This window comes from Balaenoptera musculus, chromosome 5, assembly GCF_009873245.2.
Source record: "Balaenoptera musculus isolate JJ_BM4_2016_0621 chromosome 5, mBalMus1.pri.v3, whole genome shotgun sequence".
Classification (NCBI taxonomy): domain Eukaryota; kingdom Metazoa; phylum Chordata; class Mammalia; order Artiodactyla; family Balaenopteridae; genus Balaenoptera; species Balaenoptera musculus.
In genome coordinates this window covers 67,946,773-67,960,856 of record NC_045789.1, presented here as the reverse complement: position 1 = coordinate 67,960,856, position 14,084 = coordinate 67,946,773, and the positions used below count along the sequence as shown (strand labels likewise).

The window sequence follows — 14,084 nt, the reverse complement described above, 5'->3', positions numbered from 1 at the left end:
TCTGCAGATTAAATTGTATACAAGGAAGAGGCTCAACTTTTGCTGATTGGCTAATGCTCTCAGAATCAAGGCTTGACCTCAGCTGAACTGTGAACCAAAAACTGAAACAAAGGGCAAGATTTGCTCAATCCAAACCATAACCAATATGTTAAAAAAAAAAAAAAAAGGAAAAATAGCATTAAAGAATGTGAGAACTGTAAGAGACCTTAGAGCTCATCTAGCCCATGTTTTTCATTATATAGAATGGAAAAAACATGAGGCTCGGAATGATTAAAGACTTATGTAAAGTCGTGAGAAGCCACTAACTGGCAGAGTGTGAGATATCCATGTTGGAAGAGTATCCATGTTCCAAGTTTATTGTTCTTTCAACTTCTCCATGATACCTGATAGTGTACCAAAAAGAAAGATTTGATTTTTATCTTTTCTTCCCAAATAATTGCCTACTTGATAATATCCTAAAATAATCGAATTGGAACAAAATTTAGAGCATCAAAAGAGTCTCCAAATAGTACCTTTACTTAACTGATATTTTCTTTCATATATACGCATAAAATAGACTTTTAAAGCAGAATCTCAAACTTGTTGAGTGCATACTTGTAGTTTGAAGCATATGGATTCTTCTTTAATTAGCAACATCGACTGTTTGCATTCCAGACTCTACCTCTCTCTTAAATTGATTACCATCCTACACCCATAAAAAGCTCTGAGGAGGGGATCATCATTAAGGGCACTTATGAGGATATCCACTTATTCCTACATGTATGGAAATTCTAAGCTTGTATCAAGTAACATCACCAGAGAGCTAAGAAATGGGGTGTCAATCGCTTGGCCCTCTCTTTGATGGCATGTGTTCTAGTGTTACCCCCTTGGCATTGATCAAAGGTGACTGCAAGAAACAATCAAATTAAGATTGTTTCTATATTTTCTAAAAAAAAGGGGGGGTTATTAAGGACAGCTTCATCTATGTTCTATACTCTTTGGAAAAGAATAAACATATTTTAGAACTGGTACCAGAAAAATGTGTTTTTATTCAAAAAATTAGTATGTATACTTTTAAAATCAAATAGTACTACTCATACCACCCATTTTCCTTTTTGCCTTGACTACTACAAAGCCCAGAAATAAATGTAAAATAAGGCTCAATCTTAGTACATAAGCTTAAATTGGGGGCATATTTTTTCCATTAAAAAAATTTCTAAATCTAACAATGGTATTTTCTACAAACCTTTTACTGGAAGCCATCTCAGATCCTCTTTTGGAAGTTTTGGCGGGGATAAATAATGAATAAGTATGCATTTCCTTTGTTTTGAGTCCTTAAGAACTATGCTTGTTGTTAGTAAGCATCAAGTTCCTGCTATGGGCAACCATGCTCCAGAATTCTACAGAAACCAAGAAGTGCATGAAATGCCTGGAGGCCTGAAGGGTCTTGAATCTAGCTGTGGGGCTCCAGTATTGTAGAGATAAATAACATCAGGTAGCATATTGTAAAGTGATTTCAAAGACCCATTTTATCCTAAGACTCTATAAGTCTATTAAATTAGTAATATGAACATTTGGTCAAAGCATATTCTGTTTTGAGTTGGCTTAAATATTGATATTTTGACTAACATGTTTCTGAAGGTGGTAAAGTTTTTGCGTAACTTTGTTTCTGAGTAAGTTTTCATAAAAGCAGTTTGTGTTCATGGTAGAAATTTGGAAAATCAGAAAAGTATAAAGGAACAAATTAAAATCATCCATAATCATGCCTTTGTTTCATGTTGTATAACGTAACACAATATATATAATTTAGTGTCTGGCTTTTTTCACTTAACATTATGTAGTAAGAATTCCTAGATACTAGATATTCTTCAATAACAAGATTTCTAGTGTGAAAATTTCATTGAATGATTTGCTCAATCATTACCCTATCATTGATTTACATTGTTTCCAACCTAGTTTTCTCTGTTTAATATAATACCGTGATCTACATTCGTCGTCGTAAGAGTGATCATAGCATTTAGGAAGCACTTGCTATAATATATGCCAAGCACTGTGCTAAGTATACTTCACATGAATGATCTTATTTAGTCTCTAATATTCCTGTGAAGTAAGAACTATTGTAAGATGATATAAACAAGGATTAGCAGTTAATTAAAGTGCCCATAGCAAGGAAGAGGATTTAACACAATCTGATATAAGCAAATATTCCAACTTGGTTTTTATTAATAAGTAAATCCGACTGTTCAAAGATTCCAATTGCCTATTAAAATGTGCAGTTATTGGCCCTAAATTAAGAAATCTATGAGATTCTTCCCCATTCCCTTCCTCCTTCTTTATAATTTTTTAAAGGAAGAAAGTCTCTAATGAATAGTGTTTTTTTGTAGTTTAGTAATTGTTATTGCACCATGATAAAATGTGTGTTCTTTTTATATTCCTTAGTTTTTCTCTTTTTGTAGAGATATAATCAAAATAATACATTATGTACAATGATTCAGTATTTGTATATTCTGTGAAATGATCACCACAATAAATCTAATTAACATCCATCACCACACATAGTTACAAGTTTGTTTTTTTTTTTCTTGTGATGAGAACTTTTATAGTTCTTATTTTGTGGTCTATAGAAGATAGTAAGCACATAGGCTCCAGAAATGAGCCTTTCATTTTTATTAGAGGACATTAAAACCATTGTAATTAAGAGAAAAAAAAGGGGGGGGGGGCAAAAATTCTGAATTTTACGGTAGGTGGACATGTGCAATGTTCATGTATTCTCATATACCTGAAAAAAAGGAACTGAATTAAACTAGCTGGCTGAGGCCCTGCTCCACCCGCACTGTTTTAATGAATAGATAAGGATGATTTGCAATCTGCACATCATTTGATGGCATAGAAAATAAGGGTTCTAAAGTGCTTAATGATGGTTGAAATGGTTTCATTTCTTAAGTAGTTCAAACTATCACTGTGGCTTAATACACCCTTTTGAAATAGCGCCAAACCGGCTCTGAACTTGAACAAAGTCTCAATTAGAGAATTCATAATTAAATGAAGCTTTAGAGTGTTAATGATTCTAAAAATAGACCAAATCTTGTTTAAACCTGATTAATTTGTGAACATCCTGGAGCTAACATCTATTTAGCTGGGCACCCACCAAACCCTAGGTGTTAACAGATGAAGAATTAAAGCCTTGAGAAATGAAAGAATAAAGGAAGGACCCAAACAGGTGCTTTCTTCAGAGCCTAACCAAAGACGTCCAGGGAGAAACGACCTTTGCTTTTCTAGACAAGAGGCCTCCAGCTGCCCCCCATCCTACACTGCGGGCGCGTCTCAGCCCATCAGGGGGTAGGGCAGCCGCCATCCGTAGTCTTAGCGTCTTCCAGCCCCCGGCCCAACCCGGAGCCTCACTGGCTTTGGGCACCCTCGCTTTCGACCACCAGCAGCACCACCAGCAGCAGGAGGAAGAGCTTCAGCAGTGGGACGAACGGCGGCATCGCGCGGGGTCGGAGGGAGGGCGCCTGGGCTGCAGGCGGGCGGAGGGCGCGGCTGGGGCTGGGCGGCGCGCGTACCTAGCAGGCGCGCGCTCACGTCAAGGTTTGTTTCACAATCACCCGGGTGTTTCTGGCCGGGGCTCTGGGCAGACGCAGGGGAGCCTGGAGACCGCGCGGGGCGGCGAATGAGGTGCGGCGGCTGTGGCCCAGGGCACCCCCCCACCCCCGGCTTCCCGAACCCTGCCCCGTCCGACCGGGGAGGGAGGATGGAAACACCAGCCGCGCTCTGAGCCCCTCCGGAAGATAACACTTTTCCCGCCACACCGCCCCGCGGTCTACGAGCCCATCTCCCAGAGCGGGGCCGAGCGGAAAAGCGAGCAATGGCGGATAACCTGAGGAAACTGGTCTCCAACGAATCTTTAAGATCGATGCAGGACCAGCTAGAGTCCTGGCTGAGGGAGTACAACGTGAGTCAGGGTGGGAGACCCCCGGGGCTCGCCCCTCCCTCTAGTTCCTCGCACGACCCTCGGCGGGGGCTTCTTAGGACTGGTCTCCGGGTGGCCGCTTTGCCAAGTCCCGCGGTTGTGATGCCTAACTGGGGCCCAGCGTCGGACCCGCATCGCCGGGAAGGAAGGACAGTGCGCGTTCCCCTTTCTCCGTGCGGCGCGAGGCGGCGCTTGGGTGGCGCAGCCCGCGGAGCGCGGGACTCGGAGTCTGGGAAGGGAGCGCGCATTTTACACAGCGGTAGCCAAGGACGCTGGCGGCCCTAGCAACGCGAAAGCCCTTCGAGCCGCCGGGGACTGGTCAAGCCTGCCACTCTCCCTCCTATGCCCTCCGCCAGCAGTCTATCCTCATACCCCCGACTCGAATTTTTTTTTTTTTTTTACTACGTCCCTCCTCTTGCCTTTCCTCAAGTCTCCCACTCTGGGGATAACTTGTGGTTGTATCAGAATGGATTCTTATAAAAATACACCCAGGAGTTAGTACCCAGAAATCAGTGAAACGGGCAGTTGTTAACGTTGCGGGTTTCACTTGTGTGCTGGTCAGCATGGCAAGTAAGGCACAGTTTCAACACCAGGGCAGATTTCAGAAGGCCTGTTGCCAAGGCATTTGTAAGCCCATATTCTCTCATCAAACCCAGAAGGGTTCTTCAAATCTCCTTAATCCCCACCCCGACTCCAGCTCCAGTTAATCTCCACCACCCAGAGAGTAGAACTCCAGTGCTGAATTTTGCTTCGGTTGGTCTGTCTTAAAAAGGGGAGTCCTATTTTCACACAGCAAGTAGAACAGGGAGGCAGAATGAGCTAGGGATGCGGAATCAGTCCCCCTAGCTTCTAGGTCTGGCTCTGCATAGAATTAGCTGAATCATTTGGGGCAACTTATTTAACCTCTGGGTCTCAGTACCTCCCCTGCTAAATGGGAGAATTAGATGATAGTAAAATTCCTTTTTAGATCTCAAATTTTTGAGTCTAGATCAGCTTGTTTCTGAAATTCTACCAGGAAAAATGCAACTGGTTGCTGTCATGAGTCCCTGGGCTTTCCTATCCACCCTCTAACCAGGGCTCCTGGGAGGAGGGGAGCTCAAAGCATAGCTACAGCTTTCTCCTTAGCCTTCCTTCCTAGTGTTTACCCCCTTCGTGCACATTTAAAGAACCAGCAGTGATTATTCCTTCTCCACCAAGATTGCAAGAAAACTAAAATTCACCTCTAGCACAAAGACTTGGATTCCCCTCACCACCTACCTTTAAAAGTGGCTACTTGTTACCTAGTCTCAGAAGGTTGAGAATAACAAATCCTATACATGTATTCACCCTTCTTAAAACTCCCTCGTACAAAAAAAAATGTTTTTCTTGCTTGTGGTCTAAATTAGCTCGGAATATTAAAAAGTGTATTCAGTTTGTCACTAGACAACATTTAACACAAATGATACTAGTAGTGGCTGGACCGAATTAAATGATTGCTTTGAAAATACCTGTAAGTACTGAGAAATGCCAAAGTTTATTGCACTTTCCCTTCTCACTGACACTGGTGCATCCCATTCCTCTGTTCTCACTGAAACCATTTTAATCTAGGTTCTTCACCTGTCCCACCCCGCCCCCTAAAACACAAACACACACACACACACACACACACACGAATAGTAGAGACTGCACTCTAAGAGATCAGTGGCTTTCCAAATTTTGTGGCCATTCCCTGGGCAACATCATTTGTCTTCAACTCTTTGGCGTCTCTGTCACATTTGACTCTCGACACCCCTATTCTTCTAAGGCTCTAATAATTTGTCTCCTTGCCTCACCCACTCCCCTCTTGTAACTGTTCTTCAAGGGCCAGACTTTAGAAATCTTCTCTTCTACCTCTGTTCCTGCTTCATCTCTTACTCCTATGCTGATCATCTCACATCTATATTCAGGTCCTATTCTCATCTGAGCTCTCTCTTCTCCAATTGTACGTTGGACATTTTCAGTTGTGCTATTGTCATCTCAAAGTCAAATCAGTCTAAGACTGACCCTAGCCTCTCCCATGCCCCAAACACCAACTTCTTTCCTCACTTAATAGTCTTTGTCATGACATACTCCGCTTTCTCCTCACCAGCAGAATCTGTGGGTACCAGTTGTAAATTCGTGCAGAACCGGACCACTTTCCACCACCCCTGCTGCTGCCACCCTTGTCCACCTTTGGTCATCTTTTATTTGGATCATTAAAAAAATAACCCAAAGTGATTCTTCTAAATGTCAAGTCAGATCAAGTTACTCCTCTGGCAAAACTCTCCAAACTTCCTGTCTCAGAAAAAGAGTTCCTACACTGGCCATCAAGCTCCTATACAACTGTGGTCCTTTAAATTCTGTGACATCATCTCTTACCCTCTCCCTTGCTCATCCACTCCAGCAATACTTGCAGCCTTAGAGCAAAGCTGTCCAACAGAACTTTCCATGATGACAGACGTGTTCTGTATCTATATCTATATCCATATCTATACCTATATCTGCACTGTCCAATATGGTGGCCATTGGGCACTTGAAATATGGCAAGTGCAAACTGAGGAACTGAATTTTTAACTTCACTGAAGTCTAATTAAATTCAAATAGTCACATATGGCCAGTGGCGACTGTATTGGACAGAGCTGTTCTAGAACACACCAGCCATGCTCCAGCTTCAGGGCATTTTACACTCACTGTTCCCCTCTTCCTGGAAAGCTTTTCATCCATTGATATTTCATCCATTCCCATCCCCTCTGCCTTCATCCGGGCATCACCACCATCTCAGGCACAGCCTGTTTCCTTGATATGTTGGCCGAAACAGTAAGTTCTTTAAAAATGTAATTTTCTGCCCCAAAGCCTTTGTATTTTACTTGTTTTTTATCTTAAAACATCTACCAATCTTCTGGGCCTTAGGCAAAACTGCTTCTTGCTTGATTTTTGTTTTTTTTTTGACAAATCTTGATGATTTCAACATTTAGATATTTTTTTAAAAAAATTATTTATTTATTTATTTTTGGCTGTGTTGAGTCTTCGTTTCTGTGCGAGGGCTTTCTCTAGTCGTGGCAAGCGGGGGCCACTCTTCATCGCGGTGCGCGGGCCTCTCACTATCGCGGCCTCTTTTGTTGCGGAGCACAGGCTCCAGACGCGCAGGCTCAGTAGTTGTGGCTCACGGGCCTAGTTGCTCCGCGGCACGTGGGATCTTCCCAGACCAGGGCTCGAACCCGTGTCCCCTGCATTAGCAGGCAGATTCTCAACCACTGCGCCACCAGGGAAACACTTGATTTTTTTTTTTTTTAAAGTTATATTTATCTTAAAAAACTTCAAGAAGAAATATTTTTCAACCCCCCCAGTGAGAAACAAATCCTAAAAATAACAGCAAGCATCACCACCTCATTTTCTTTTAGTTATTAAAGAGATGCTGAATTATTGCATTACTTGGCCTTTAAAACTTGGATTCCACTGGAGGATGAGGGACAGGTTGGGGTAAACACATAACTCGCAGAGTTGGTTTTCCTCCTTTGTGGTTATAGAGAATTCCTTCTTGTTTAACCGTGAACTCAGCCAATTATTAAGCGTTTAATAATTCGTTCAACAAATGGTTACTGGGACTTCCCTGGCAGGTCCAGTGGTTAAGACTCTGCACTTCCAATGCAGGGGGCATGGGTTAGATCCCTGGTCAGGGAACTAAGATCCCACGTGCAGCGCGGTGTGGTCAAAAAAAGAAAAAAAACCCCAAAAACAAAAGGTTACTTAGCTTCTGGTATGTGTAAAGGGTTTGGGTCAGACACTCTATATAAATGTACACTGCACACTTCTTGCAGTGTACATTTATTCATTCAAAAAATGTTTTTTTTTTCCCCAGAGTTTACAATGTGTGTGTGTCTGTGCTAGGTGCTGGGAATAGAAATGTCAGCTGCATCTTAATGATGAACTTCCAACCGGAAAAGAGGTTGAAGGATAGGGGAAACAGTGTGTGCAAGAAGCAGGGAGCATGAAAAAGCTAGCATATCTAGGGGGACCGTGAATACTTCCAGGCAAGGAGCTGACGTGAGGCCGAGGAGGTGGGGTGTTGGGGGCCAGAGGATGGGGGGCCTTGGGTAGTGTGTTAAGGAGTTTGGACTTTATCATAAGGGCAATGGGGAGAAACTAAAAGCATTACGCAGGGAGGAGACATGTTTGTATTGTGTTCAGGAAAGGTTGCTCTAGCTGTTCTATGATGGGAAAATTGGAAACCCTAGGGAGAACGGTCGGGGCTGAGCAAGACTTTCGGCAAGAGATTATATAAATCAGCTCCTTGTAAACTACTCTGGCACGTTTAGTAAACAAGGTCAAAGACTCTGAAGATGGTCTTTAAGGTTTATGTAAGAGTGTGCGGCTCCAAATGCCTCCGATTTATCAAGCAACATCTGTATGGTTTTATTGGTTAATTCTTTCAAAGGGTCAAATAACCACCCATGCAGAAATGGATTCTGATTACCTAATTACTCCCTAGAGATGTCAAGATGAGAAGAGAGATTAACCTCCTTATAATGTTAGCAGTACCCGGAGAAGATCAACTCTGGGCTGAAACTCTCCTCCCTCTGAGATGCTTTTGTTTAGACTCAGAGTCCTGTGGACCAAGAAGTTAACTTTGGTCAGATTCTCTGAGATTTATTACTTTTAAAAATGTACTCTATGGAGAAATGGTAAGAGTTTAATACCACTGATAACCCCATCCCTAAGATAGGACACGATTACATTTCTTAAGTAAAATAATAGACACCAGGACACTACACTCTGGACACTTCTGATTATTTGATATATAAGTGGGGATAGTAGGGAGGGCTGATAATGCTTCCTCTTGCATTACTCTCCTCTTGTGCTATAGAAATCTCTACTAACAAGTGAAAACAGTATATTAAATATCAGCACATAAAAAAGAGCTCTTAAAGAGGTGTCTCCTCTGCTTGTTTTAGAATAATCTTTGTGGTTGAAATAGAGGCTGCCTTTATGCCAAAGTATGCCTGCTTCTTGGTACACAAGGTTGTTGTCGTTGCTATGGTGTCTTCAACCAGATTCCCTGCCCTCCTTTACCCCTCCCCTTCTACATTCTTGAGGATTCATTCTAATTAGTAAATTTATAGAGAACATTTTTCTTCCTTTCAGGACCTTTATCTTTTTACTAACCAGTAGTGAATAAATGTCAAACCTTAGTGTCTCAACAAAATGAGATTTATTTCCCATTCATGCAAAGCCTGATGGCAGCTCTCTCATCGGTCACTGGCTCAGATTCAGGTACCTTCCATCAGGTGGAGCAACCACTCATTACGGGACCTCAAAGGTTCTGCAGGGTAAGAGACGGAGTGGAGAACTTGCACTGCTCGTACATTATACACGTCCCCTGCACTCATTGTCCTGTGGGCAGAATTAGTTATGTGGCTCCCATCTAATTGTAAGGGAGCCTGAGAAATGTGGAAAAGCATGTGGAATATTTAATTGGTGCTACCCCTTCTGCCATAGTTACTAATGATGAGTCCATGGCTACAAAAATAATTGACAAGTGATTAAGGAAGATTATTTTCTTTTTAACAAAGAGGCTATCAACTTTTTCATTTGACTTTTCTTATTTTCATCTTGGGCAAACTGGTTAATGTAAACATCACCATTGTTTAATGTTTAAGGAGAAGAAGTAATGAAAAAAGTCCAGTAGGAATATCAACTATGGGTCAAGACAATAAAATCCCGTGGAGAAGTCTAAACAGAAGCTTTTCCTAAAACGTTGGGGTGTACATAAGCCTACTTTTTCTTATATCTAAAATTCAAGACTTCAGTTTAAAAACTTTGCTGTGGAGGCAGTGGTGTGTGGCTGGCAAGGTCAGCCGTGATGTAGAACAGATGGTTGATTTTGGAATAGGGCTGCTTGAAAGACTTCCCACATATGGGACTGTACTTCCCTAGAGGAGAGTTTATAGCCTGTTATAACCAGAATTTTTGTTTTTACTTTGTAGCGTACTTCATTAAAAAATTTTTTTTGAGATATAATTGATGTACAATATTATATAAGTTTCAGGTGTACAACATAGTGATTCACAATTTTTAAAGGTTATACTCCATTATAATTATAAAATATTGGCTATATTCCCTGTGCTGTACAATATATCCTTGTAGCTTATTTATTTTATACATAGTAGTTTGTACCTCTTCATCCCCTATAACCAGCATTTAAAGAGCCCTTGAAAGCCTTCAAAGCACTCTTCATGCATTATTGCCTTTAAACTTTGTAAGAACCTATGAAATATCAGGCTTTATTTTCTACATTTTACAGATGAGAAAACCAAACCCCAGGAGGGCAGCTTGCTTGCCCAAGGTCACTCCGCTAGAAAGGATGGAACTTGGATTTGAATCTAGGTCTTTTGCTTGTCAAGTCCATTCTCTTATCTCCTACAGAAGGAGGGACGGTATAAGGACACTCCACTTGAAGGATGTCTGTTTCCTGCCATCCTTCCCCTGCCCACTCCCCCAAGAATAAATACCCTGAACAACGGGGGCGGGGAACAGGGAAAGAAGGTAAAAATTAGGGCTTTGCTTTCCATGTGTGTCTTTCCAGGGCCAGTCGCAAGGACCTGCGAAATGCCGCCCCTCAGACTAGACTCCACCTACTTCCTACTGATCATCTCTTTCCCTTGCTCATCTACATATTCCCTAATTGGCAGGTTTGGAGATGGTATCCTTGTTGTATGTAAAATGAGGTTGTTTTTTTTTTTTTAAAAAAGAAAAGTATTAAAAAAATTAAAATGTCAGGCAAGTCATTTAATGTTGTGGTAGCATTCATAGTTTAAAGGAATATTGTGATGAACCCTTTGGCACAATTTAATTCTTATCTAATATAGATGAAGCATATTTTGTGTATATGAGATTAAAATTTCTCAAAGTGGAAATAACTGTGTTTTGTACTAAAATTGATAGATTTGAATAGCTTTTCAAACTGAAGTTGGCAAGTTGATTAAACATATTTAGTGATAAATTTTATTATTTTGGGGTGAAACATCTTCTCTCTTTTTCATGTTGTGGATGTGATTCGAGTTAGGAATAGAATAGTGGATGTGAGAGAACCATTGATAGAGGCTGGGATGATCAGGGTCTCATGCGAAGAAATGTTAATAAGGTGAAGATTGCTCAGAAGTAAAGGAAGTGAAAGGGATCAAAGGACTGGTGGTCAATCTGGTGCACACGTCACATGTACGATGGCAAAACAGGATGGTGGCTGGATTGGAGAGGGTCGCTGGAGGAATAAGGCTGTGTAAGTGGTGGGGAGGCACATTATGAAGGACCTTGGCAATTAGGCAACACTTAGGCTCAGTGGGTTAGGACCTTTGGTTTGGGCAAGAGAGTGGTGACACTGAAGGGATGGGAACAAAGCCCCTGTCCCCTTGCTCTCCTTCCCCACACTACGAAACTTCTTAAAAGAGAAATCTGTCTTCATTGCCTCTGCTCTTTAACTGCCATTTGTTCCTCAACCTGGAATAATCTGGAACAACACCAAGCACCATTGCCCCTGCATCATTCTGTCATAACTGCTCTCACGATGGTCACTAAAATCCACCTGATGGTCAGTCACGTCCAATCTCTTTTTTTTTTCACAGTCCTTATCTCCTTGATTTCTCTGCAGCAATTGACACATCTTACCCAATTTTATGGCTTTAGCTCCTTCCCAGATGCTGGCGGCTCCCAGATTTATCTCTAGCTTGGGCTTTTCTCCAGAGCTCCTGACCTGAGTGGCCAGCCACCTGCCTTCCAGACAGCTCCACATGGATGTCCACATCCTCTGACCCAACATGAACCAAACGGGACTAGTTACCCTCTCTCCAGTCTTGCAGGTTCTCCACTTGTGGCCTCTGGTTAGGCAACGGCATCACAATCTCCCCTGTGGCCCAACTCAGAAACCCGGGCGCCCTCCCTCCCCATCACACCTCGCCAATGGGTTCATCAAGCCCTGAGGACTCCACCTTTTAAAGGTCTCAAATATCTCCTACCTTTCCCCTTTAGCTGCTATTGTTCTTATTCAAACTCCAATCATTTCTTATATATGTGGGAAAACCAACTTCTAGGATATGTTTAAGGCAGATCTCAAGTGAACTTTATAGCAATAACGCCTACCGCTGCAGGGAGAAGACGCACTGGCGTAGCAGCTGCTTGCTGTGCAGAGAATTCTGTCCCTAACAACTCATAGTATTTTTATAGCCGTCACGGTTACAAAAGGAGGCTAGTAGCCCATCTCTGTTGCACAGAGGTTTGTAGCTTCAAAAGAACACTTTTTAAAAAAATGTTAATAATGCTGGTGGTTATATTCTGGAGTGTTCTACTCCTTTCTCTTACCTCTAGCTTTCCTATTTTCACGAAGCAACTAGAATAAGTTTGAAGCTTACTTGTTTAAGTTCCACACCTGCAACATGGCATATTCCTATTGATTTCCTGCCTTGCTCCATGCCCCTCTCCAATCCAATTTTTATACAGCTGTACAGGGGATCGTTTTGGGGGGCTCCTCATTCCCCATACCAGTGATTCTCAACGCAGGCAAAGCCCTATGCCCTGGGACAGTGTTTTTAAAACTTACCCATAGAAATGAATGCATTTTACATCACGACATAGCACACATACACCCTTATATAACTGAAGTAAAGGTTCATAAATATTCTTATCTTTAGTAATTGTGATGTACTCTGTTTTCTTTTTCATTAATTTTTTTAGGGGGAGCTGGGTGAGACTCACTAAATCAATATCACTCCTCATTAATGTTGTGGTCTTGGTTACACCTACAAATCATCTAGAAAGCTTTTTAAGCTTTCTAATGCCCAGATCCCAAACTAGAGCAATTAGAATTTTTAAGAGTGGGAACCCACAAGGCTCCTGGGGTGAAGGCTTCTTACCACGTCCTCCTTTGAGCCTCACCTCTGAATTCTGGACCTGCCTTTACCATAGCAGGCAGTACTCAATTTTGCATTCATTTACATGTTTATCTGAGACTATAAGTTCCTTGGGGGCACGAGACTATCTTGGGTCCCTAGCACCGAGCACACCGTAGCCTCCTCCATAAAGATTTGTTGAGAACATAAATGCATGAGTGAAGCAGAGAATAAACCATCTTCTTTGGCTTCCTCGTTCTTCATCCTTCTTTCTGGCTGTCCTCTTATTTCTTACCGCTCTTGCTTTGTTTTTCATTCACTGGCCCCTCTTCCTCAGCCCACTTCCGAAACAGTCAAATTGCCCTCTGCCCCGCCCTCAGCCCCCTCCCCACTCTCCCCTCTGTGCACGTGGCTTCCATTCTTCCTCTGCTGGAGGCTTCCAAAGCTGCACCTCTAACCCTCACCTCTTTTCTGAGATCCAGATGACTTTCCAACGGCTTTTGGTAAAGCCTCATGTTAGAGAGCTCGGCTCTAGTTCCAGAAGCTGCAAGGATGGGTTTAGGTTCCAGTTGAACCACCATGTCTTCCAAATTACTTAAGAGCTTTGTTTTCCTCATTAGTGAATTCGAGATGATGGATGGTGTCCAATTTGTAGGGTTGTTTTGAGGATTAAATGAAACGTTTAAACATGTATTTAAAGCTCTTAGCGCAGTGCCTGGCTGGCAAAGAGTAGGTGCTCAGTAATGGTTACGTACTCTCACCGGACATCTCTATCTGAAGCTCCTTCAAACCCTTTAAACTGTCTGAAAACAGTATCTTCCCTCTCATACCTCTTACCTGTTTCCAAACATCCTGACTTCCTCCTCAGGTAATGCTAGAATCAGTGGGACCTTGCCTGATACAGATGTAATTTGGGGGCTGGGAAGGACTTCTAGGGGACCCTTGTCATTGCCACAGCTCTCAGCATCTCTCAGCCAGACAGCTACTACCGTCTCACAGGACTCGCTCTCTAATCCAAATTATCTGGTCTGTTCCTGCCAGAGTAATTCTTGTAAAATCAAAGCAAATCTTCCACTTGCCCCATTAAACTTTTCAGTGATGGGATAAAGCCCAAAGCCCTTCACGTGGCAAATAAAGTCCTTCATTACCTGGTCACTGGACCCTGCATTCCCTTCTCCTGTATAGTATGCCTTACTGCTTCTTGCCTTGGTACCTGATGTTTTTCGTTTTGAAGTGTCCTAACCTCTTACCCTCACCCC

At 42.3% G+C, this 14,084-nt stretch overlaps 1 protein-coding gene across 3 annotated transcripts in view; it reads left to right on the top strand.

Annotated features, from left to right (window-relative positions):
• Positions 1 to 3,627: 3,627 nt before the first annotated feature.
• The window catches only part of SPATA18 (spermatogenesis associated 18), a 37,056-nt gene continuing 26,599 nt past the window's right edge, over positions 3,628 to 14,084 (top strand). For all 3 annotated transcript variants that reach the window (XM_036852087.1, XM_036852088.1, XM_036852086.1), the window contains exon 1: positions 3,628 to 3,931. In XM_036852087.1, the coding sequence (XP_036707982.1) occupies positions 3,845 to 3,931 (87 nt within the window). In that variant the 5' untranslated portion in view covers positions 3,628 to 3,844. The remainder of the gene's footprint in view (positions 3,932 to 14,084) is intronic.